This window comes from Chenopodium album, chromosome 25 (genome assembly GCF_948465745.1).
Source record: "Chenopodium album chromosome 25, dcCheAlbu1.1, whole genome shotgun sequence".
NCBI lineage: Eukaryota > Viridiplantae > Streptophyta > Magnoliopsida > Caryophyllales > Amaranthaceae > Chenopodium > Chenopodium album.
Genome location: NC_137858.1, coordinates 14,446,716 through 14,474,107, shown reverse-complemented (window position 1 = coordinate 14,474,107; position 27,392 = coordinate 14,446,716). Strand labels below are relative to the sequence as shown.

Genomic DNA, 27,392 nt, shown 5'->3' with positions numbered 1-27,392 from the left:
AAAATAACATCATCATAAATATATATCCCATGTAAGTATATAACCACTCAAAATTGTTAATCAGTCAAGTTTAAACATGAATTCACTATGTTCAACTCCCAACCAAAAAAACAAATAAACTCGTAAAATCCAAGTCTCTAATAAACCTAACCAATCGCTCCGAGCCTTTCAGAACGCAACTCATTAACATCTCGAGTCGAACAGTCAATAACCATACCTAGGCGATGTAGCCATCCATGTATGTATGGATGTAAGAAACAAATTAAAGCATGTAGTGATACATGAGTGTGTGATTGAAGGAATCTAACATGAAACGACATGCGGCCTCTAAGGCGAGAGGAAAATATCATCGCCACGTATGCAACACAAGTAGCGCACAGACCCGAAAAAGATCTCCTCTTCTTCCTCCCTTCTCTCTCTCTCCAAATCCCAAAATCTCACAACCAAAAAAATCCCCCACTTCTTCTGCAACTCACTTTTTTTTTCCAGTAATAAAAATCAAGAATCTCTCAATCTTCTGCTTCAGATATTTTTTTTCATCTTGAACAGGTATAATTTCAAATTTTCAGATTTTTTTTTTGTTTAATTTAAATATTTTCAGCTAGATATTTTGCTGTTTTTCTTCATTTTTATACTGAATAATAATATCAAATTATTGCTCTGATTAATTACTAATTTTTAAGCTCGATTTATTCATTTTTGGTTGTTAAATTGAGTATATATAGATGATTGAAGTATGATTATTACTATTTTTATTGATTTTTTGTTTTGTGATATTATGCAGAATTTTTGGGTGTGATTTGTAAAATATAGGAATAAAACGTTGAATTTAGAGAAATTGATTGATAATTGAAGAAATCAGAAGGTTTGAAGCTAAAAAGTGGGATAATTGTTGTGATTTGTGAATAAGTAATTGCTGAAGAAGAAGAAGAAGGAGGTATAATAGTACCTTTTTCTGTTGAAATTGTAATCGAGAAAGAGAAGTAGCTCCCAACTGTAAGTATAAATTTATTTATGAAGAAACTGATTAAGTAAATTGGGAAGACTTACTTCATTGTTCGATTGTTCGATGCTCGGTTCGGGATGCTGAATTATGAGATTCTAATCCTTGATTGGTAACGGCCTTCGGATTGAAGTTTGTAGTTGGGTTGAAACAATAATATTATTTGTTCACAGAATAAGAGAAATGGGGACGGTTGATTATATGGCGCGTCCATCGGAAAGGTGGATTGATGGCCTTCAGTTCTCCTCTTTGTTTTGGCCACCACCACAGGATACACAACAGAGGAAGGTAGTGTCACTTTGCTTCAATTTTAATTTTATTGGTTTGAATGTTATGTTATGTAAATTTGTGTTTGTTATGTAATTTGTGTGAGTGTAATGGTGTCGGTTTTTAATTTGGATACTTGGAGTTGATTATTGGAGCTCTCATCCAATGGTTTGACTTGTATCGAGCTTGGATAGTAGGTGGATGTGGACAAAGATCGATCTTAAGGCAAGCTTAGGTTGGCTAGGCTTATTAGTTCGCTACAATTGTAGTACTGGACTGACACAATCCTGCTGAGTTTGTATCTGATCAGTTTTAACATATTGTTAGTTGGGCTTTGTGGAAGTAGAGATCGAGGTAATTGTTCGAGCTCTTAAGACTAAAGGACTCACGAAATGATTAGTTGAGGTTTAAAATGTACGTTAGCGCTATAGCTCATAGGTTATTACTTATAAAATGGTATGGTGGCTGGTTGAATCATTGAAATAACAAGAAAGTACTATGCATAAACTATTGCTGAGTTGGTCAAGCTGAGTGGAAGCTGTCCAAGCTGGGAGTAAGCAGATGAAGCTACTATTGCTACCATCATAGTTAGAATGTATTCTTCATGCTTCCCCACCTTCTTCTGTCAGTTGAAATTTGCTGTAACATAGTGGCTTTATGATGACATCTTCTAACTACAGATTTAATCTCTCATGAGTTGTCGCTAGAAATTCTTGTGCCTATTCCCTGGAACAATGACAATCATCTTCAAGAGTTCAAGGCATCTTATTGATCATGAAATACATAATTTATTTGGAACATGTTGGTGGTACGAAAATGTACAACAAGATTTAACAAGATTGTTGAATAAGCCAACTGTTCAGAATTATTTAGTGTTGGAAATTCTTCTCCACTATTACCAATGCAACTCAGGATTTGGAATATTGTGTCTTGCTCCATGGGATTTCAGGACACTGTGAAATCTTATAGGATGGCATAGTAACCTGTTCGTGATCTCTTGCTAAACTGGTGCATTCAAGTTCCCTGGTTTGTGTCATGGGGATGCTGGTCTGCGTACGAAATGTTTAGGTTTGTTTATGTGATCTACAAGTCTCCCAACAAGGCTTTAGCAAATGCCAGGATAATTGGCACACCCCTGTAACTCTGTGAGAGCAGATAACTTCAACCGTGAAGCCTAGGCTTGATGATAAGCTAACATTTTAGTATAGTGTCTTACAAGCTAGGTTCCTAATATCTTGCATTCTTGCGAGATATCAAGAATATATGTCTTTGACTTAATGCAGTTTCTTGAGCATTTCGGCCTCCAGCTATCAAGAACCCCCTTTATCTCAGGTCATTAATTAGGATCTGCCAAGAGCTTGATCGAAAATTTAAGTGTTTGTCTCAGTAATTCCAGACTAGCGGTACTGTTGAAGCCCATGATGCTAATGTGTGGACAAAATGCAATCTTGGTCTGATTAGGAAAAGCCAAGGCTTAAAAGAAACTTAGATTACTATACTGTCTACTTGCTGGAGACCAATTAAGATTGTGCCGGGTCCTTGTTAATTTGCAAGCTTATTCTAGTTGAGCTTCTGAGCGTCCCATAGGACTGATATGAGGTTGCATATTGACTTCGTCTTTAAACCCATGGCTCATGAAGAAAAGCTTTGCTGGTATCTAACTGATATATAGCAGGGGCACACAAGACTTACCCAGCAGCATTCTATAGAACCTCAATCTCTTGTCATATGTTTAACATATTCCTGGTATAATGTATAGGCAGGCCTGTAGATTCCAGGCAGCGGCATCATAGACCACTAGACCTATGCAGAAATCTGGTACTTGGAATAAATATTCCTGGTCAGAATTGCATAGCAGTTACAGTCAAACTCTAATGATCTAACCCCAGCTAGTGAGCCAATAAGCAGTGAGGAACCTATTCTGGATGGCTAACCATGTGATAAAAATAATTTTTTAAGCTTTATCATTTTGTTTTTTAAGCTTTCTACAGTGGATGTAAATCTTCCTTGACATGTCATATAGAGCATAACAAAATATTTCCTAATTGTTTTTGGTGCTATTGCTTGATTATGATGAATTTTTGAATTATATCATTGTTGATGTTTTTAATTTATATTTTCTTACCAAATTGATTTTGTCCCTTATAACTTGATTGGGTTCCTTGGTTCCTTTCAGCTCTTACAAATGCATATCTGATTTTTTTCGTTTCCCTTTTCCCCTCCTAGGCTCAAATCACAGCTTACGTTGAGTATTTTGGACAATTCATATCAGAACAGTTTCCAGAAGACATTGCTGAGGTATTTCCCTGCAGCTTCTGCAGATACAAAATGATCGCTAAACCCTATTTTATATTCAATAAAAAGATTCTACTCCTTTTAAATGACTGTTTCTTCCAGAGCTTGCTAACCGTTTTATATGCCTTTCTCTATCTATTCAGTTGGTTCGGATTCGTTACCCATCTCATGAAAAACGTCTATTTGATGATGTCCTTGGTAATCGTTTACCCTTTTTATACCTTTTGGTTGTTGTGATTGTATTTAGAATGATTAATTTTTATTTTTTTATTGAGGAAGGGCATTAACTTGTGGTTATGATGATGCCAGCCACTTTTGTCCTCCACCATCCAGAGCATGGGCATGCTGTCGTTCTTCCTATCATTTCTATTATTATTGATGGGACTCTAGTCTATGATAAGGATCGACCTCCATTTGCCTCTTTCATTTCTCTGTTCTGCCCAAATGACGAGGTACATGCGCCATACTTTTTTTATGAGCTTTTCTTGCATGATTTCGTTTCCATGGTACTATATAAATGTATTATTCTTCTTGACACTTACTAAGGAGCCTTTCAGTTCCATGACTAGAAGTGTAGAATTGAGGGCATACATCAATAGTTTTTCATTTGTCAAATTAGTAACGCAATCTCCTAATTGAAGAAAATCTATAATTCTCACCAATTTGCAGAATGAGTATTCTGAGCAGTGGGCACTCGCATGCGGAGAGATACTGCGAATTTTAACTCACTATAATCGTCCAATATACAAAGTTGAGCGAAAGCAAAGTTCAAAAGATTGCACCACCAGTATAAATAATGCTACTTGCAGCAAAGCTTCAGTTGCCAAACCATCCTGTTCTTCTTCTGCTCATAGTGAAAAAAGACCTTCAAGGCCTTTGTCCCCTTGGATCACTGACATATTACTTGCAGCACCTCTTGGTATTAAAAGTGATTACTTTAGATGGTATGTACTTCAGTTTAGTTCTTGAGCGATTTAGTTACTCAGTTTTTGAATTAATGTGTAGTTTTTGTGAATTTGTACGTTAGATTTGGATGCCTAGATTTGATGCATGTAGCAGTTGATCTCTAGATTTGAGCTTTACGTAAAATACAAACTTTAAAATGAAATTACGAATTATAATTCCTATCATGTTTACCTGTTGAGAGATAGCTCAAGAAAAAATTTAAAAATTTCTGCCTTTCTTAGTAGAACCTCTATATGAAAAAATGATTTTCTTTTGGGAATGATAGAAAGTTGATTGCAATTAATCTGAAAATATAGATATGATGATATCAGATAACCATCACTTTCAGTGTTGGAGTTGAGATCTGATCAAAGTTAGATATCAAGTTAACTATTGGCTTCTTTTTTTTTTTTTTTTTTTTTTTTTTGGGTGGTGGGGGGGGGGGGGGGTTGCGGCTGTGTGAGGGGTTTGCAGCTGGATCATGAACATTCCCAGACTCATTTTATGCAAACTGGATGTGTGTGTGTGTGGGGATTGGGGAGGTTGACAGACCGCCTTCAGGTAAGAGTGCGGGTGGGGGGGGGGGGGGGGGGGGTGACATTCCCAGACTCATTTTATGCAAACTGGATGTGTGTGTGTGTGTGTGTGTGTGTGTGTGGGGATTGGGGAGGTTGACAGACCGCCTTCAGGTAAGAGTGCGGGTGGGGGAGGGGGGGGGGGGTGGAGATTATTGAGTGCATACCATGCTACCTCAACCTGATAATTCTTGTTATCTGCTGTGCTCTTCCATTTGAATATCTGAATGTTTGTCAAATTTGTAATGGGCATACATGATTTGTATGATTGTTGGAAGTGCTTTAATTTGAATTTCCTGGAATTTTATTTGCATGGATGTACATGTAAATTAAATTATGTTTCCCTCCTGAATCTTTTGGAAATAATTATAGGTGTGGTGGTGTTATGGGAAGGTATGCCGCTGGAGAACTCAAGCCGCCTATGATTGGTAAGTCAAAGTTTCTTAGAAGGAGATCTCTCTTTGGAGATTTTCCTGTTTTTCTTTCCATCTTTAAGTGCATTATTGTGACTATTGAACTGGCCATGGGTATGCTACTGAACACATGTATGGCATGTACCTACTGATAATTTGATATAATTAAATAATACAAGTCGATGATCCTGAAGCATGCGCAATACAATCATACAATTACCTTTTAGCTTGAAATAGTGATGGGGCAGTGTGGAAGTTTGGGCCAAAATTAATAACTATAACAGCATTTGGCCTCCTTTTGTTTGTTTCTGAAAATGTAAAATTTAAAAATTAAGGTCTCTCTTCCAAGCTCATTAATCCATGCTGAATGATGTATCAAGCAAAACTACATGTATACACATTTTTTCACTATCAAATCTTCAGTCCTTTGCTTAGTTCAGCTGAAGAAGCCATATATAAAAGTACTTCTAAGAATTTTATATGGTTTTATTTATTAAAAATTGATCCCTCGGCTTATGATTGTTATAACCACTTCGTTTTGTTTGCTGGTATATGCAGAGCAATGTTGAGAATAAGGAAAAAAAAAAACTTATGAATATTACTTTAAACTTTTTTGATGCGTTTGAAGCCGGAATGCCAAGTGTTTTTTGTCCAACTCTAGATTTTTAAAGATTATATGCTTTAGGGGCATATGTTACAGCTTCTATCTTTTGGCCTAGTTGAATAAAATTCTGACACTTGATTCATGAAATAAAATACTCATTTGCTAGAAGTCCTAGAACCATACATCTAGGGCACAAACTAAAAAAAAAAAAAATTCTTACTGCAAAATAATAAGAGCAAAATAAATGAAAATCCATCCTAAAAGCACTTATGTGTCTGTACAAAGTTACAATTCTAGCTAACCAACTATTAAAATTAAAGCCCAAAACATGTCTGACTGGATTTTTGCATGACCTTTATCCATTTCATAGAGTAATAAGAAAATCTTGTTTGCGGACAATTTTTATTCATCATAGTGATTTTCTTGTTTACCAAATAATGAATGTTTTCCAACCGAATATAAATTTTTCATTACAGTTGTACATTTTTTTATCCACAAAATTTGTCATTACAGTCTTTACAAACAGTTTCATAGTAAATTGTGAGATATCACACCAAGAACAAGCATAATTTACTAGCCTGAAAATTTACAAGGTTAAGCTTATTGAACATGATAATTATTTAGGTTGTCAAATGCTGTCTTTTACAAACAAAATTTACATTCAACATCATTCATTCCCGTCTCATGCATATCCTTTTCTCCCTTCCAATGCATCAGCCCACCCTCCTCTCTCAGTCATAGCTCCATCACTAGGGTGATGAAAGATTATTTGATACCATTATCAACCTAGAAAAGAACAAAAATAAACTTATTATATTTTCCATTTGTCCTATTTTGAGTTTTACAGCAGCCAAATAATGGCTAAAGTTGATGTAGTTCAATGTTTGTTGCATGGATTTTCCTTTGGCTAGTAGGAGAGTCCTTGCAATGGAAGTTTTAGCTGTATATCAGCCAGCTTAAAATCTTTACCTAATAATTGAGAGATAGGAGTATCTTCTATTGTAATCTTTATCTCTTCTATCACTGTGAGAAGTACCTTAGTAAAACTTGGAGTAATTTCCGGCTACCTTTCCTTCCTGCAGCTTCTTCTCGTGAAAATGGGAAGCATCCTCAGTTAATGCCGTCAACTCCTCGTTGGGCTGTTGCAAATGGTGCTGGTGTTATATTAAGTGTCTGTGACGAAGAAGTCACGCGATATGAGACTGCTAGTTTAACAGCTGTTGCAGTTCCTGCCCTTCTGCTTCCTCCTCCAACAACAGCTTTGGATGAGCATTTAGTTGCTGGTTTACCTGCACTTGAACCATATGCACGTTTGTTTCATCGGTAATTATTGACCTAAGAACTCACTGATTGATTCCTTTTTAGTGCAGTATTCTTTTAATATTTATCTGGTTTTCATTTTTGTTTTAATTGCAAAAGGTATTATGCAATCGCTACACCAAGTGCCACTCAGAGATTGTTGCTTGGACTTCTTGAAGCACCACCATCATGGGCTCCAGATGCACTTGATGCTGCAGTACAACTTGTGGAACTTCTTCGGGCAGCTGAAGATTATGCAACTGGAATGAGAGTAAGATCACATTCCATATGACTGTACCGACTACACATGATCTTTTTTTGTCTTCCATTGTTCTGGTGATGCAATGGACTCCATTACTGTTTTCCTAAAACTTGGTTGTTGGTGACTTAATTATTCTTATCCAAAATGACAAACGCTGGGCGTTTTGCAGAATAAATATATGATTTTTTCATAAATATGGCATTATATTTTAGAGTTTTCTTTTAAAAATAAATATATAGCATTAATAGTTAATGAGGATGTACTCTTTAAGGGGGCATTTGGTATGAATTATTGGAAACGGAATGGAAAGGTAACAAATAAAAAAGGGAAAGGAATCATTTAACCATTACCCCATTGCCTTTTCATTTGTTTGGTTTAACCATGGAAAGGAATCACTTAACCTAACTTTCTTTCGTTTTGTTAGGAGGGTGAGGGTAATTGTTACCTTAGATTTTGGAGAGGTAACAAATAGGTGGAAACCATTACCCCTAAGTAATGGTAATTGTTTCTCAAACCTTCTAACCAAACACTTGGTAACGGTAATGATTTAATTTATTCTGTTTCCAAGCAAAAAAAGCCCTTACCAAACATGCTCTAAATACATAAGAAATCCTGTCAAGGGGTTGGTACATAATTCACTTGCTATGCCGTAAAATTATAAGCTAGAACGGCTCTTTGACCAATATTGTGATTGCAATTATATATCTGTGATCTCATTGTGATTGTCAATATGAGGTGTATACACATTTATACCTTACTTTAGTTGTTTCAATCATTGTTACACACTGCAGCGGATGACTTAAATTGCTCTCGAGGACGAAAGTTCAAAGTATAAATCATTTTGTCTTGTATTTGAGGATTTAGTTTTTTCATGACCATGCTTTATCTCTAGTTAGATTTATTTTGACCTCTAGATAAGAGGATCATTTTCACAAGTACTCAATTTTTCTTTGTTGTAACCATAGCTGTAACAGTGAGATCGACAATTCTTCTTCATTCGTTGATTAAGCTGTGGCTTAAATTCTTAAGATGCTTCCCCTTCGAATTATTCTCACACCATTTGCTGATGGTAAAATCAGATAAATGCAGGAGATCCTCTCCCTTTTCTATTTCTTTGTTCTTTCTATTCATAATTCTGCAACTCTAGTGCACAAGGCTGAGTACTATGCTAGGCACCTAAATAAAGTTTGGTTTGTAAAGATAAAGTTCTACTTAATTCCCCCCCCCCCCCCCCCCCCCTCACAATGACATGACTTTTATTGATCTTCTGAAATATCTGATCAGAATAGAATTATATACTTTTTTGAAAGAATTGTGCATAGACTCGGAAATTCCCCTCATCCGCAGCCTCCTACTCTAATAGTTGGACAAAGCATAAGGCTCTGACACCTTTGTCATTAGACCTCCTCAGAAAGCTCCATAATTTACTCAATTGTTGGGGTTACAAACTTTGTGTGAGTTGTGTGTCTTGATAGGCTTAAAATTTATGATAATTCTGTAAACTTGGTGATGTTAGAATGTGCATTTTCTCCAAATGGAGAGTCATCTTTTTCTGCTGCTTGAGTTAGCTAAATGACTTAGGAGTAGGCTGATTACAATAGTGAGTATGGTGAGGGTCATCTCCTTTTAACTTATCATTTGTATACGCAGTTTGTGAGATTTGGGTGAAAAGGGGGCAAAATGCTTTTTGCAGATCAGCGTACTAGCAATCCAGTTGTATCAATAAAGGACTCTTTCTCCTCTATGGATGCATAAATTCCTTTTTACTTATTAAATTCCGGTTCTGTCATCTTGCCCAAATTCAACCTGTTACCATCCAATACCACTTTGTGCTATAGATTGTTTAAATGTGTTTGTAATGCGCAGCATCCGGTTATTACCCTCTATGTTAGTCTATGTGTTTGTATCATAAACAATTGTCGTAAATATTCTGCATCCGGTCATTACCCTCTATGTTAGTCTTTGTGTTTGTATCATATATAATTGTTATCCTAAATATCCTGCATCCGTTCATCACCCTCTTTGTTATTCTTTGTGTTTGTATCATACATTTTTGTGTCCTAAATATCCAAATATCCTGTCATAAAGGATCTGTCATCTGTGTACTACATATACCTGTTGACTTGAGTTTTGAAAAATGAAAGTAAAGTATGATGGCATAAGGGCAGTGCTTCAATAAAATCACTAATAGTTAGCAAGTAGAATCACTTGGAAGCTCTGAACAGAGGTATATAAGTTGTATGTGCAGTTGTGCAAGTCAACAAAGTAACTAAACTCTATAAGGCAGTTTCTTGGAGTGATACTACTTCCCTTTTAAAAAAATTGTGCGAAATTTCCCTTGGCATCTTTGGTTTCTTCAGCCTCTTTATTTTTCTTTGGGTATGTAGACAATGTAGTGCTTTAACTGGTATGTGTATTAATCAGCTAGACATGTCAATTCGGTGTATGTGGGCCTTCTTTATCTGTCAATGCTACTTCTTATCTATGTATACCTTACTTTTGTGCAGTTGCCAAGAAACTGGATGCATCTACATTTTCTGAGAGCTATTGGCATAGCAATGTCTATGAGAGAAGGTATTGCTGCTGATGCTGCAGCAGCATTGTTGTTCCGCATACTTTCTCAGCCTGCCTTGCTTTTTCCACCATTGAGACAAGTTGAAGGGGTTGATGTCCAGCATGAACCTTTGGGTGGTTATATCTCATGCTACAGAAAGCAGGTAATATATTTATATTGATTTGGATGACCCTGGATTTTTTTTTTCTTTCATTTTTTTTTTTTTGGGGGGGTGGGGTGGGGTGGGGTGGGTGGGGGGAGGAGAGTAAAGAAGAACATTCGGTGTAAAGTTTTCTAAAATAGTGTCTACATTGGTAGTTATTCTATTCTTCCACACATCCCATAACATATCATAGGACCTTGTCTTCCTTGAAGATACCATCTGATTGTCTCTACTGGGGCTTTTTTTTTTTTTCTTTTGTTACCAGATAGAAATGCCTGCTGCTGAAGCTACTATTGAAGCCACTGCACAGGGCATTGCATCAATGCTTTGTGCTCATGGTCCAGAGGTGGAATGGAGAATTTGTACCATATGGGAAGCTGCTTATGGTTTGATACCATTAAGCTCTTCAGCCGTTGATCTTCCTGAAATAATAGTTGCTACACCATTGCAGCCCCCCCTATTATCATGGAACTTGTACATACCTCTCCTTAAAGTATTGGAGTATCTACCTCGAGGAAGCCCATCCGAAGCATGTCTTATGAAAATATTTGTGGCTACTGTTGAAGCAGTTCTACGGAGAACATTTCCGTTTGAGTCATCTCCGGAAGAAAATCGAAGATCAAGATACAGTTCTGAGGCAGGCCCAGCATCCAAAAACCTAGCTGTGGCCGAGCTCCGCACCATGGTTCATTCTTTGTTCTTGGAATCATGCGCTTCTGCAGAGCTTGCTTCTCGATTGCTATTTGTGGTGCTAACTGTCTGTGTTAGTCATGAAGCTCACAGAAATGGGAAAAGTTCGAGGGGTGAGGATAACTATGCTGAACTCATTACCAAACACTCAGAATCAAGTCAATCCAGTCCTTCAAGATCAAGGAATTCTAAGAGACAGAGAGAACCCAGAAGTAGGAAATCCAAAAAACAAGGTCCTGTTGTGGCATTTGATTCTTATGTGCTGGCTGCTGTTTGTGCTCTAGCCTGTGAACTTCAGCTGTTTCCTTTGATTGCAAGTATGTCTGATCCTTCAATTTCTAAAGATTCAGCTAAAATTTCCAAGCCTGTCAAATTAAATGGTACATCTCATGAATTCAAGGAAGGTGTTGATTCTGCAGTCCGTCATACTCGTAGAATTTTGGCAATTCTGGAAGCTTTATTTTCACTGAAACCATCAACCATTGGCACATCATGGGGTTACAGTTCAAATGAAATAGTTGCTGCTGCTATGGTTGCTGCCCACATTTCTGAATTATTCAGGCGATCAAAGGCTTGCATGAATGCCCTTTCTATCTTAATGCGTTGTAAATGGGATAATGAAATTCACACCAGGGCATCTTCACTGTATAATCTAATTGATATCCACAGAAAAGCAGTTGCATCTATTGCCAACAAGGCAGAACCACTTGAAGCTCATCTATCCCAAACACCAGTGTGGAGGGGTCCGCCAATTGTTGCCAACCGAAGAAAACAAGATGATTGTGCAGGGACTGTTACTTTTCAATCAGAAGTGCCATCATCACTAATGTGTGAAGATTCTTCCCATTCAAAGAATTTACTAAATTGTGGGAAGGCTATATACACAGACGATGATGCTGGAAATATTGCGGGTAAAAGGGTTGCGAACTTCCAATTTGATGCCTCAGATTTGGCTCATTTCCTTACGATGGACAGGCATATAGGTTTAAATTGCAGTGTACAAATTTTTCTGCAATCAGTACTTGAAGAGAAACAAGAACTTTGCTTCTCAGTTGTTTCACTCCTTTGGCACAAGTTGATTGCATCACCTGAAACTCAACCTAGTGCAGAAAGTACCTCTGCACAGCAAGGATGGAGACAGGTATGCATGTCCAAATTCTACAATAATAAGTCTTTGCTTTAAGTAAATAAACTTGGATACTATTTGTAAGAAACTTATCTTCTCAGTTCCCTACCGATTCTATATTATTACTGCCCTATTCTGCATCATCACCTTATAACTATTATTAGTAAATAAACTTGGATACTATTTGTCAGAAACTTATCTTCTCAGTTCCCTATTGATTCTACATTATTACTGCCCTATTCTGCATCATTAACTCCCATGTCACCTTATAACTACCATTTACCTCATCAAGTTTGTTTCCGTGATGTGATTTTTCACTTGTTAGCCTGTGTCACCTTTTTTAGCAATACATTGCAGATCAAAATTTTCGAAATTAGTATGCGATATTTAAATTATATCAACATAGTGATGAATTTTCTATATGATTGCCCTTCCATCTTACATTTTGTTGATACAGGTTGTTGATGCACTATGCAATGTTGTATCTGCATCACCCGCTAAAGCAGCAGCTGGAATTGTTCTTCAGGTTCAATATCTACTCCATTGCTATGCATTTTTTTTAAAAAAAAATTGATTCGGACAATAGAAGAGTGGGCCAAACTCACCAATATTCTGTTGCCTGATATTTAATTAGGCATTTTTAATATCCTAGGATTCCTACCAAAAATATTAAATTTTTTGGTGTTGAACATGTCTGAATTATGATCTTGTTTGATACAAATACATTTTATTTAGTAACTTTTTTTTTTTTGGTCAGGCTGAAAGGGAGTTACAGCCCTGGATTGCCAAGGATGATGATCAAGGACAGAAAATGTGGAAGATTAACCAGCGAATCGTAAAGCTAATGGTGGAATTGATGAGAAATTATGATACCCCCGAATCACTGGTCATACTGGCAAGTGCTTCAGATCTTCTTTTGCGTGCGACAGATGGGATGCTTGTTGATGGAGAAGCTTGCACTCTTCCTCAGTTGGAGGTAAAAATTTGGATAAACAAGTTCTAAAGATTAAAAAATCCTGCTTTCCCTTGCTTTAATTTCCTTTTTTTTCCATCATCATCATTAAACTTATGTTTCATCTGCTCGTTGCTATGTTATTTATGTTTCAGAAATCCTCTTGTCCTGCAATTATGAATACTATTAAAACTTTCAAAGTGTAGTGACATCTAGGAAGTGCATACAAACAAAGACTTTGTGACATAGTAAAAAATTTGGTGGTTTTTGCTGTTACATTTAAGAGATGCAAGAATTAGTAAGATGATCATAATATTATACTGTAATGTCTGATGAACTTTATTGTATTATTCTGAACTTTTGATAGCTGCTGGAAGCAACTGCCAGGGCAGTTCAATCAGTGCTGAAATGGGGAGAGTCTGGATTAGCTGTCGCAGATGGCCTCTCCAATCTTTTAAAGGTATAAGTTTACCTAGATTATTTACTTCAAACGGATATGATGCACTCAAGGAACAGATAAAACCACTTAAGAAGGCATGTTCAGAAATATTATATGATTTCAGTTTTTTTTTTATAGCTTATGAATGGGATCGCACTCTTGTCCCCAGGAAAGAGACATTGTGGCCTTGTTAGAGGATCTAATTTGAGTTTTTGACCGATTTTGTTTACTCCTTTTTGCAGTGCCGCCTACCAGCTACTATAACATGCCTCTCTCATCCAAGTGCACATGTTCGTGCTTTAAGCACTTCTGTTCTCCGAGACATACAGCAGAACGGATCAGTAAAATTTGGTTTTCAACAGGAAAATAGAAACGGTATCCACGAATCGCCCTTTCAATACTTGCATTTAGGGATCATTGACTGGCACACAGATATTGAAAAGTGTTTGACGTGGGAGGCTCATAGTCGACTAGCAAGGGGAAAGACTATCGAGTATCTTGATACGGCCGCCAAGGAACTAGGGTGTACAATAACCATCTGACATCCTTTTTACTATCTTCTGAGTTCCTACTCTGTTATTTGTTTGAGAAAACAGAGGAAAATTTAATCCTGACAGCCATTCAGGCAATTGATTCTTAGGAGGTGGATAGGTCTTCTAGCACAGTGATGTAAAACTCGTTTTATTTGTAGTCCAATGTGCTAGTATATCCAAGTAAAATGATATGTGTACTGTGAGACGGAGTGACACAGCAACGAGGTAATTATAGTCTCAACCAATACCTGCTTCGCTACAGGTTATATTTGGCTCTCGGTGACTTGTTATCAAGGAGAAAAACTAGGAGTCAGAAGGGAATATTTCCTTCAACAGCCACGAGCCAATTACATTGTTATTTCTTCAGTCGTCGTGTCTCACTTCATTGTAAAATATGGCCATGAAAAGAGAATTCAAGAACCACTTGTGGCAGGGTAAAAATGGCAAGTAGTTGTATAAATACAGTTAATATGGTGTTCTGACTTTTTCCCTTTTTTTTTTTTTTTTTTTTTTTTTTTTTTTTTTTTTTTTTTTTTTTCATTTTTTCCCACTGTTGTTAGTAGCACGTGAACAATTCTGTATGGAGTTGATACGAGAGTACCAAGTAATTTGATGTCTTCTCAAAATTAATTTCTATGCCTAATTCAAGTACTTATTGATAGTGTGATTTAGAATGAAGCCACAGCATCCCATATTGGTATGTATTCTTCCATGAGTTCCATCCAGCTTAACCAACATACTCATTCAGATGACAATTTATTCAGTGAATGATGAGGTTGTCATCGCCAAAAGGTTATGTGGGTTTGCTGAGAATTGGCTATAAGGAAAAGATATCCAAAACTGACAATGAGTTTGAGAAAAACTCATTACTACAGTTTTTCAAAGGAAAATTTGTCAAAAATAATACCATCTTTTACTACACATCTGCCAAAAATGAAACAAAAAACTTGTAACTTGTTTTACATTTAACACGCATCACATGTGTTTCTTTAATAATATAAAAAAAAACTTAAATTAAAAAAAACTTTTAACAAAAAATTAAAACCAAAGGAAAAACTGAAATTAAAAAAATAAACCCTCCCCCATCCTGACCTCCACCGTCTAGTCCTCACCATAACCGCTGGCAGCTAGCGCCCCCGCCCCTTACCCGGCGCTAGCAGCACCCCTTCTTGACCCAGACCCTGACCACTGAGCAGGCAAAAGAAATAGGACAAATTGAGAGATTTACATCTCTCTCCCAACAAGTTCCTCCTTCCACCATAGCTTACACAAGCTAGAAATGTCGGATTACAGGCCGTTATTGGACTAAAAAAGGATCAAATTATCGTGCAATTCTCGAACATTTTTAGGAAACAAATCCGATCTTCAATCAGTTCTGAGGTTTGATGGGATTTTGAACCCAAAAACCACCATTAGATTTTTGGGTTCAAAATTTCAGGTGGTGGTTCAAGGGGGAAGGGGGTGGAGATTGGAGAAGGCCGTCGGAGGGGCGAATTGGTTTGCCGGCATGCACAGTGTAGGTGGTTTGGCGCCGACCAGTGAGGAGAGGAGGGTTTTCGAGGGGAGGGAGGAGAGTTTTTGAGGTGAAAGAGGAAGGTGGTTCAGTGGCCGGGGACTGGGTTGGGAGCCGGCGCGGGGTCTGGGTTAGGAGGGTTGGGAGCCGGCGCGGGGTCTGGGTTAGGAGGGTTGGCGCCGGCGTTTATGGGGAGGCCTGACAATGGGGGTGGCTGCCAGCCTTCCAACACGGGGAGGGAGGGTTTTTTTTTTTAGTTTCAGTTTTTTTGAAAAAAAAAAAATTTAAGTATTGTTTATTAATTTTAAGGTTTTTTTGTGAGTTTGTGACACGTGTTACTATTAACCTATTGAACAAGTTACCAACAGGGTACATTTTATTTTTGACAGATGTGTATCAAAGGTCGTTTTATTCTGAAATAATCCAAAGGTTGTTCTATTTTTGGAAGACCGGTGAAAGGTGGTGTTATTCTTGGCAAATTCTGTTTTTAAATGAAATGTTGACCCTTGAGGAGTTTATCACAAAATCTAATCATTGAGGAGTTATTCAAATTGACTAATCGAGAGTAATAATCATATTAGGTAACTAAAACGTGTTATCAAGATATTTAATACAATATTATGAGGAGACTATTCTACGGATATTCTCTATCATACCCCTGCCGTTGATGCGGGGAAAAATCGGCTGCTAAGACTGGATCTTAGTCTTGCATTAAATGAGAAGAATATTATGGTAACCCATAATCAAAAGAAAAAGCAGTTGCTAGGTTTGAGGAGAAGTAAAGAGCCGAGCGTAGGCTACTGCACATGTGGAGAAGAAGAATGTATCAACCATCATTGAGGAGAAGACAAGAAAATGAAAACAAGGGTGTTTTATCGATGCGTTTACGAGCCCTTAGGCTGATAGTGTTGTTGTTTGACTGTTGTGCTGCGTCAAAGAAGGTTTGCTAGACTTGCTACACACCGTTACAAGAAAGTCCATCTCTTGAAATACAGTATATTGGTGTATGGCCAAATTATAGAACATCGTTAAATCCAAGAAAACAACTAATAGTGCCACAAAACTCCACAATAACAAAGAAACTCAACAACATGAAGAAGAGGACTACATAACTGACAAGACGGAAGACCACAATGCCACATTGGGAGATTGTGGAAATTATGGTACAACAGTACAACACTAAGTATATAGTGTGATTTCCATTGATAAATAACAAGATATGTAAAGATATTCTCATACAAATTATATCCTAGGTCTGGGAGGAGAATATTCTACGGATATTCTCTATCATACCCCACAGTCAATGCGAGAAAAAATTCTAAGGATATTCTCTATTTTTTTTATATACTTGTATATAATTTCTTACTAATGCACAATTAAATAAATTCACAATTAAAAAAAAATGTTTTTTTTAGATATCGTAAAACAAATGGTGTAAAAAATAAGGGTTGGAGGGCGTACAAATTAGGAGAAATACAACTTTTGGTTAGGATGAAAAGATGGTTTGGTGGCTCAAATGACAATAGGTGGGTGGATTTATTACCCTAAGTGGTGAGCTTAGTGTTGTAGATTTGTAGAGTTTGTGGGATAACAATGAGTTTGAAATCTTATATAATTATTACTCCGTATTTGAGGGAAAACAAAGAGTGAGAGATATTATATAATTCATGGTAGCAAATGGGAGGAGAATCGATGCTTCGTCTACTTGAATTCTTGAGAAAGAAAGAGATACAATGGGTATATAGAAGGCAACCGGACATTGCAGTGTGTCATTATGAGTACTGCTCTTGTGACATACTTATAAGTTGTCGTTTATTCCTTATGAGAATTGAGTTGCTACATTTTAAGCGCTGTTATAATAAATATTAACTTTACTGACAATATAACAATCAACCTACCTTACTATAAATAAATGGATTCAAATACAATATCCAAAACCGTATCTATTTCAACAACACACCAATACACTATTCGATATAATTTTTTTTTTCCCTAAACGAGAAGAGATATTAACAACAAATACTCAAACTGAATTTTGTTTTCTCATGTATTATCAATAAAATATTTTTGATTACGTCCAAAATTAAATTTCCAAAAAAGCATAAAGTATCTTCACCCCTCTCATAGGGGCTAAATACAAGTTTCTTCCTCTCTCCCCTTTCCAAACACTTTACCTTTACCTCTTCCAATCACATCTCCCCACCTTCAACCTAAATCCAATAAAAATAATTATAATCACAAATTACAATTATAATCCTAATTAAATTATAATAATAATTTATTTTCCATCCCTTATATATATACTCACACACACCCTTATATTATTTTCCTTTCATTATTCCATAATTTGCCGACGCCGCAAAACTAATTATAAAAAACTCCGGCCACCGTGCACCACCGTGCACCGCCCGTGCGATTGTTAATTTAAATAAATCGGCCGTGCGAGAAAAAACGATGGCGAAAAAGAGGAAGTCGATAGCAACAAGCCTTGATGAGGTGGATCGAACCATGTATACATCGTTTTGTAGTGCGGCTAATTCTCTTTCACAGCTTTATACCCAAGCCATGAACCATCAGAAACTCTCTTTTCAAGCCGGTGAACGGCATGGACTTGTATGAATTTCTATCTTAATTTTTTTGAATTGGGTTTTTTGTATTTTGGTTGAATTGATTAGGGTTTCTTTTTTTATTAATTTGATTGATTTATTAAATATTTTGTTGGTTTTGAGGGTTTTCTGATTTGGGTTTTTTAATTTGTTATGTTTTATGAATTTAATTTGTCGGTATGATTTTTTTTTTTTAAAAAAAAAAATTATTATTAATCTTGTGAATTTTAATGATGAGGGTTTTTTGTGGTGTTTTTTAGTTTGAGTGTGTTAAAATGGTGGTTTTTCAATTTGTTAAAACACCTAAATCTTTTTTTTTTTTTTTTTTTTTTTTTAAATTTGTTTTAGAATTTCAAATATATAAGATTCTGGTTTGGAATGTACTGTAGTATTTGTTTCATCCAAATTCTGTCTTTTAAAAACTCACTTTGTTGTTGTACTTTCTGAGGGATTTAATTTGGTTTAGGATTGTAATCTCATTGTTTTATGAACTTTAGTATTGGAGAAATGTATTGAATTGTATATACTGGGATAGCTTTTGTTGTCAATGGTTTGAAGGTGATGAACTGCCTTTTGGGATATTGTTTACTTGAGGTTGGAGCAAAGAATATCTTTTTTTGAGGTTATATCCCTTGTATGGTTAATTGTTATTGATGGCGTATAGGAGTCGTGTTGTAATGGAATACGGCGAATACATTGAGCATTCAGTTTATGGAAACATGTTATTTGAGGATTTTGTTGAGGAGAGTAAATTGGGGACATGGTTGATTGGCAATTTCGTTGTTGGAAAAAGTGGAAATTGTCAATGATTTATTTCATTCGCTTAAGGGAAGTTTAGCAACACTTGCTACATTGGTGAATGTATTAATATATGCTTGATTTTCTTTCAACTTATTTGGGGAATTTGTTTTGCTTCAATTATTAGGTTGGAACCGTAAAGTTGTCGTTTTTTGGTTCAAGGTCACGAGGTTATTCATTAGCATTGATTGATGCATGAAACATGATTTGAGAGGATGCTATGTACTATGTAGTCAGTTATGATGAGAGCTTGATGACGTTGGGCTTCGAAAAGGCAATGGTGTTATTCTGTGAAACAATAGTAGTATCAATACTTTGATCTATTGGTCAGTAATTGTTTAAAGTGAACTGTGGGAAAGTGGTGTACAATCGCTGTTTTTATTTTCAGATAGCAATTATGTGTATTAATTGTCTATTGACGTATGAACGTTTCCAATTTGCACTAGAAGTCTTCTTATTTCTGTCGATTTTGTTAAAAAAGAATTTGTGTACATCCATCATTTTTTTGTGTTACTTCTAACCAGCTTCGGGGGTAAAACCAAACCTGTTGATTTGATTTGATTATAATGTAAATGGGCCATGGGATAAGTTTTTTATAAGAATAATAAGGTTACATTTACATGCTGGGATTTGATTTTTACTCCTTTAAAGAGAGCAAGTTTATCAATAAAAACTAGGGTGTTGTTTGGTTGACAACAAAAAACATGGGAAGTAGAAATTCCTAGGAAAAATTCCTTGTGTTGTTTGGTTGACAAATTCATGGGAAGTAGAAATTCCTAGGAAGTTCCACTTCCCACAAAATGGAGGAAGTTAATTACCTAGGGGGACCTAGGTAAGTGGAACTTCCCATGGGAATTTCCACTTCCCATGTTTAACCAAACACACTTGGGCATTTCTTAGGAATTTCAATTACATGGGAATTTAAACTTCCAAGGAATTTGCATTTCCCACATTCAACCAGACAAGCCCTAGGTTAGTTTTATTTATATTGGGGTAATTTTTTTTTTTTTTTTTTTATCATTTTACAGTTGCTTTACAACCAATGTACCAGTTTATTAAAAAACGGTCACATTATTTCCTAGTGCATATATAGTGTGTTAATTTTTTATTTTTATTTTTTAAAAATCTGATTTACTATGTTGGAATGCTGTTATTCTTTTCTTTACAAGTTTACATAAGATACAATCATCATAGCATTGCTTTCCCTGCTTCAGGAAAAGCTTTACCAATGGATTTTGAGGCAGCAAGAGGCAGGAGGGAGAGCTGGAACAGTTGACATTCTAACTTACATTCAGGTTTATATGTGAATCTATTTTCTTTTTTTACTCTATTTTGCTTTCCATAGTTTTTTTTACAATTTTTTTTATTTTTTTTTATTTTTTTATTTAGTCTATTTTCTGTTATGGAAGACACAATTAGTTGCTAGTAGAAAAATAGACACTTTGAAATTACATGAGTTTTCTTCTATAAGTTCCATCTGAGAAGCATTACTTTGTCACTCTCACTGTGCAAGCTTTCTTGAATGGCTTTGCGGTGATCTTTTAAATTTAGGATAGCTTCTTATGCTTATTTCCACATGCTTCATTAATATTTAAATGTTTGTTAGTCTTTTTGTTGCTTTGCAACTTTGAGTTTCCGAGGTTTCGTATATGATCGTAGGTTGCGATATCTTGTCCTGGTATATTGCTTGGTAAAGGTGGCTTGCTATAACAAACTCAAATGTTTTGAGGTTTTTTTTTTTCTAAAGAGTGGCAAAGCATTTATGAGTTTACACTAGAACAACATAAGTTTTATGCTTGATAATATTTTGCTGCTTACCTATTAAAAGTCATGGTTGATTTAGATATTTAAGTATCAGATATTTGGATTGGATCATGTAGATCTAAACACCGCTAATTGGGATTCATTGTCTTGGAGTTTGTTTGTGTTAATTGGGTGGCGAAGTAGAGAGAATACAGTTACAAGTCTACAACGACAGTAAAGCCTTAGTCCCGGGGTTGGCTGACGTGAATCATCAAAGGAACCGTCCAAAGAGGAAAAGGGGCATAGCAAGATGCTCGATTGGATAAAAAATAAATAATAAATAAAAAGGTGTGTAAATTTAAGAGAGTTATAAAAGAAAAGCAAGGTGATAAAAAGGAGAGAGAAAACATGTAAGTAAAAATAAATAAATAAAGGTTTGAAAAGTTTTAGCAAAGGGAATAACTAAAATAACTCTTCAAACCTCCTAAGTCCTAACCGAAGCCTTACTTGGTCTAGTGCTTACTTGATCAAACCACCTTAAATGATTCTCCCTCATCTTGTATTCAATAGACGTAATCCCTAAGTTCTTCCTAATTATCTTATTCCTTAACCGATCCTTTCTTGTATGGCCACAAATCCATCGCAACATATGCATCTGCGCCACTTTCATCTTATTTACGTGACAATGCTTCATAGCCCAATATTTTGTACCAGACCTAATTGTTGTAGGTTAGAATTTATCCTAGATGACATAAAAACCCTATCGCACTCTTCCAGCTCAACTAACCTGCTTTAATCTTAAATCTATCGCAACATATGCATCTGCGCCACTTTCATCTTATTTACGTGACAATGCTTTATAGCCCAATATTTTGTACCAGACCTAATTGTTGTAGGGTAGAATTTATCCTAGATGACATAAAAACCCTATCGCACTCTTCCAGCTCAACTAACCTGCTTTAATCTTATGAGAATGTAAGGGAGATAGTGCTCATAACGATGGGGTAGGGAAATCAACCAAGAGGTCTAATGTCTTGTGGAGAGAGTAGAGTGATTGGCTGTTTGGATGACAATCAATACTCTTTTTACACAAATAGTTGTGCTTATCTTGCTAAGATTTTGGAATGCGAAACATAAATTGTTTCGTTCTGTTGCACAGTTTTAGTACCTGTTTCTAGTTTTTATTTTATTTTATTTGTGTGTGTGTGTGTGTGTCACCTTAACTTTTCATCGTGATGGTTGAAGTTGATTGTATTGACATTTTTCTGCTTGATCAAAGTGGAAGCAATATTTGAGGAAGTGTATGTATGTGATTAAAGATCTGATGAATCTTGACCGCGGAATAAATAACTCTGTTGGCTTCCTCATGGGCTACAGTGTTGGGTTATTTTGTAGATTTTTTCTTAAATTTTTTTTATCTGCTTCTCTGTTAGAACATATTGTCCACTTAGTGTATTATTTCTTGTGAAGTTTCAGTAAAATTTATTTTTCTAAAAAAGGATGATGACTATAAAATGTGTGGGTAAACTTTGTAATGTAGGTTTTTTTTAATTTTATTTATTTTTTATTTTTCTTATTTTTTGGTTATCAGCTGATAGATTATGCAAAATTTAAAAGTTTGTTGACCTTATACTAAAGTTTGATAAATATCCTGTATCACTGTATGCCATTTGTTACTGGTGAATGAGTTAATAAGTTACGTTGTGGGCTTGTGGCTATGATATGCTGTTCACAGATATAACACCAATTCCTGTAATGCTATCTTCTAATTGTAAAATTGAATTTCTAATCCTTGCTCTCAGCTTGACCTGCTTTAAAAGGCATCCGTACTGCCAAATACTGTGCTGGCCTGCTGGGACTTCTTGTGCTTCTTGCTTTTCTTTTTCTTTTGTTAATCTTTCTTGATGTGTTTATCTGTCTTCATGCATTTTATATATACTTGCTGGTGCTTTATATTAAACATATGGATTATGGTGTGTACTAGAAGCCTAGAAGTGCTAGAAAACTTGATTGCAGTGAATACTTGGAACTTTTGGCTGAAGATGATTGCTTCTTTTGTGCTTTATGGATTGTTTTAAACCTGAATTACCAACTCCGTTTCAAGTTTTCAGAACAGCTGTCTCTAATGCCCTAAATTTACAACCAGCACACATTATGCATAGTTTTGTGTGAATCTGCTGTTTTCTAACTTGGCATGCAGTTTCTTTGGTTAACTGATGTCTGTCACAGCTGCTCTAGTGTAAATGTTATTCCCTTGACCCCACAACAATGAAGAGAAGATGAAAAAGAATTGTGTTTCTGGAATTTGATTATTAAAAATTTAAATGTTTGCTATCATGACTTTATTATTTACATATTTTACTCACTAGTCACTGGTATCATGTAGAACGAGCTTGATTATTGTGGAGATGAACCGTCTATGTCCCCTCGAGCCCCTGTCCCGCATCACAATTCCCAAGCTCCAGCAAATTTTGCAAATACAGGGTTCCTTGTTTCCGGGCCATCAGCACAAACACCAGCTGCTCAGGCAACTAGATCTGAGCAATTTGATAATCAGACTAAGAATTCAGTCTTCTCCAATGCTTTGGCAAGTCCTGTCCGCAGGACTCTACAGCACTATCATCTTGCTCAAGGAGGATATTGCCCCAGTGGTGGACCCCCATCTGGTAATGGTGCAAGAAGTAATGAGAACAGTTATGCAAATAACCAGGTCAGGGATTCAAATTCAAATGATTCGTCAATGGACATGCATCAAGATAGCCCAGGTCCAGAATCTAACTACTGATTGTTCTTTATCTGTCCCATAAGATGCTTGCCATGGCTGAATATTTTTTTCCTCGTGGGATAGTTTGGGGGTTGTTTGTTCTGATGCAACATAGTTTCCCTGGTGAAGAGAGCAACAGATTGGGTGAATATGGTTTCGGGACAAAAAATAAACATTTGTGCTATTCACTGGCTTGAGGGATGTGAATAGGATGGAAGGGTTGTGTGTAGTATGTCGGACGCATGACTGAGGTTGTCAGTGCAGTCCAATGAATTTAGTGTTTTGTCTATGAAATGGTGGTGTTGAAGTAGTATACAGTTTTTTTTTTTCTCTTTTTCTTTTTTGCTTAAGTAGTTTATTGATGTCGAATTGTCTAATTTGGTAATGTTTACTTTTGATTAATCAAGGGTGAATGTATTTACTGTTTTTTATTTTAGTTTGTTTATCTGTACATCATTCAAGTTAACTAGGGGGTATAGTGTGTGTTTTTCATTGCAGAGCCACATTCATTATTCTGAGTGGCTTTTTAGCTTTTGGATTTTTTTGACATTGTATTTGGCTGATAGATGATTGCCTGATAACATTGTATTTGGCTGATAGATGATTGCCTGATATAGGTATTTAAGAATAGCATTTGAAATATCTGATGGTGATTAAAAATCCCGCTACATATAATCTAATGAAGTTTTACATTTACATATATTGGTGTCAGTTGAGTTCATAATGTTATTTATATATATGCTTAGTTTCAATCCTGTTGTTTTCAATTAAATCTAGTTCAATATTTTTTATATAAAATTCAGCTTATCATTATTGCAGATTTGTAAACTTCAGTGTATTTTATTTTATTTTATTTTATTTTTTTTTTTGAGGAAATCATAAACTTCAGTTTACCAGGTTAAGACAGGTGGGTTTTTATTTTTTATTTATTTATAATTGATTTTAGGTGAAAATACTCCCTCAAAAGTCTTCTTGTTTTGCGATTAACTTTTTGCACAATTTTTAATGTATACATTTGAGCATCAATATCTTCAAATACACATTTCTAAAAAATATATATTTTTAAATTTCATGTCTCGATGACTCTAAAAATATTTCACATTAGTATGTTTTATTCAAAGATTCTAAAATTATAGTTTTTCTCTAAAAATATTAAAGATTCTAAATGAGAAAATAAAGAGAAATTGTAACAATTGCTAGTATTAAATATTGAAATAATCGGAAAATTAAATGATGCTCTAGCTGGGAGTTTTATTAGCACTTAAAGTTGACAATTACAAACTTGTTTTCCCGAAGAAGGTAAAAAAAAAAAAAAAAAAAAAAAAAAACCTAGCTAAAGTGGTCGTACAAGTTTAGCATGAATAAGTGGGTTTCAAAGAATTCCTTTTCCTCTATCATTAATCCACCATTCAAATATATATATATATATATATATATATATATATATATATATATATATATATATATATATATATACATTAATCCTCTTCTATGTTGCCCTCTAATATGAAACAAAGATTGATTCTATGCATGGAATTTTGTTTTTTAAACAACAAATTGACATAACATACACACACAACCCCCCCCCCCCCCCCCAAACATAATCACATACACAATTTGCTCTACACGGGAGAGCAAGAAGCACGTAGCTTAGTGGAGCTAGGCTTCAGCTCCCGTGTCTGAGACCCACGTTCGATGTTCATATCCCCCTTCCCCCAGTAGGTAATACCCCTTGATATTTCCGTGATACGAAATCAGGGTGGGGCCCACCCTTTACCCATTAAAAAAAAAGGTCTACACGGGAGAAATCAAGCTCATACTTGCATTTCTTGGATTGGAATAGACTGGATCACGTTGGTTTTTTATTCATGTTTATTTATGCACACTTATAGCAACACCTAAACCTTATTCTCGCCTCATCAATTTGTGTTTTTAATTTCTCACCCAATCCAAAAAGTTTCATTTTATTGAAAAAAAAAAAAATTCCAAACAACATCTATTTACACACAAAATGCCCAAAGTGCCAAATTTCTTGAACTACACTCCTTTAACAATAAGTTTATCGCATATTGTTCATATTAGTAGGGTTCATACACATTAACTTTTACCAAGTGGACCAACACATATTCATTGATTGAATTGAATTTTTGTGAAAAATTAAACAGTCGACTCAATTAGAGACTTGACTAAGCTAGAATCAATAAAGAAACCAAAACTATAATATCATCAAATCCTGATTCAATCATAAATTTTAAATAAATTCCCCTAACAATTTCATTATACAATAGTGCATTATTTAAAAACCCAATTTAAGGGTAATCTTGTGGTTGTGAGAGTCTAACCTCCACTGCTACCTTGCTGGTAGAGGAGCCGCAATTATATTGGAGGGGGAAAAAAGATGGAGAATTGCGACAATGGGCGTTGGTCGCTCACTAGAGGCTGTAGGGGTGGGGGGTATCAACGTTTTTCACGAACTTAGATGATGGAATTGGGGAGTTTGTTTCAATTGACAACAAAGTCGCTCATCAATTTACTAGTGTTAATCACTGATTAAATTAACAATACTTTTTACTAATCACTAATTAAATTAACGATATATCTTACTAATCACTAAAGAATTAGTCAGTCTACACATTAACAGTTTGACATGAACGTTACCGGTAAAATATTGTGAAAGGGCCATAACTCGAAAATTGTTTTGTTTTTTTTTTATTTATTTATTTTAGTTATTACACAAATTTTTGTATGCGGCTGGCCACATGGTGCGGCAGGGGTTACTTGTAGGTGTTACTATAGGTGTTACTTGTTTCCGGGGTTACTTGTATGGGTGTTACTGGTTTTGTCAGGGGTTACTTGTAGGTGTTACCTGTATTCTGGGGTTACTTGTATGGGTGTTACTGGTTTTGGTCAGGGGTTACTTGTAGGTATTACTTGTATTATGGGGTTACTTGTATACGTGTTACTAGTTTTGGACAGGGGTTACTTGTAGGGTGTTATTGGTTTGGTACGAGATTTTGATCTGGGGTTACTCAACCCATTCAAGTGTTCCATACAAGTAACCCTAGAATACAAGTAACTCCAGAATTGAAACAAGTAACCCAGAATACAATTTTTTTTTCAAGAGTTACTTGTACGATGTTACGGGTTTTGGTCAGGGGTTACTTGTAGGGTGTTACTAATTTTGGTCAGGGTTACTTGTAGGGTGTTACTGGTTTGGTATAGGGCATACGTACAACAACCCTTGAACAAGTAACTCATACAAGTAATCTTGAATAAGTAACTCATACAAGTAACCCATGCATACAAGTAACCCTTAAATAAGCTAGTAACTCATATAAGTAACCCTTGAATAATTAATCATACAAGTAACTCTTAAATTAACTCATACAAGTAAACCCTGAATAAGTATTCCATACAAGTAACCCCTTAAAAAAAACAAGTAACCCCTAAAAAATACAAGTAATCAGTAACTCCTGAAAAAAAAATAAAACAAGTAACCCCTGAATAAGTAATCCATACAAATAACTCTTGAAAAAAAAAATTATAAGTAACCCCTAAATAAGTAATCATACAAGTAACTCCTGAAAAAAAAATACAAGTAACAGCTGAAAAATACAAGTAACCTTGACAATACCAGTAACTCCCATTATTTTTGCTGACTTGGCTGGCCTGCTGCACCAAAAAGGCACTGTATTTATTATTGTTTTTTTTTCATTTTTTTTATTTTATTTTTTTTGGTAAAAAAAAAGCAGCAGCCCCCACAGGCACACCGAGTCTCCCCACACTCCACTTTGATTAAAATGAATCGAATAGGCAGCTGTGTCTCGTTTTTTAGAGTGTTCATCAAT

The 27,392-nt window shown here is 35.6% G+C and overlaps 2 protein-coding genes across 3 annotated transcripts; both read left to right on the top strand.

Annotated features, from left to right (window-relative positions):
- The first annotated feature begins 378 nt into the window (after positions 1-378).
- Positions 379-14,681, top strand: LOC145613407 (protein GIGANTEA-like). Of its 2 annotated transcripts, XM_081668505.1 has the most exons (16): positions 379-549; positions 785-996; positions 1,177-1,291; positions 3,497-3,568; positions 3,709-3,763; positions 3,875-4,017; positions 4,235-4,509; positions 5,458-5,513; positions 7,185-7,425; positions 7,522-7,672; positions 10,171-10,380; positions 10,646-12,211; positions 12,654-12,722; positions 12,954-13,172; positions 13,516-13,608; positions 13,830-14,681. In XM_081668505.1, the coding sequence occupies exons 3-16, from the start codon at positions 1,187-1,189 to the stop codon at positions 14,127-14,129; spliced, it is 3,555 nt and encodes a 1,184-aa protein (XP_081524631.1). In that variant the 5' UTR covers positions 379-549; positions 785-996; positions 1,177-1,186; the 3' UTR covers positions 14,130-14,681. The 2 variants fall into 2 exon arrangements, with proteins under 2 accessions (XP_081524631.1, XP_081524630.1); XM_081668504.1 differs by having other exon boundaries at positions 785-1,291.
- Positions 14,682-17,807: 3,126 nt separating this feature from the next.
- On the top strand, positions 17,808-23,975 carry LOC145614669 (uncharacterized). The gene is made up of 3 exons (XM_081669740.1): positions 17,808-18,246; positions 20,252-20,332; positions 23,167-23,975. Exons 1-3 carry the CDS (start codon positions 18,088-18,090, stop codon positions 23,563-23,565), a joined length of 639 nt encoding a protein of 212 aa, XP_081525866.1. The 5' UTR covers positions 17,808-18,087; the 3' UTR covers positions 23,566-23,975.
- The last annotated feature ends 3,417 nt before the right edge of the window (positions 23,976-27,392 follow it).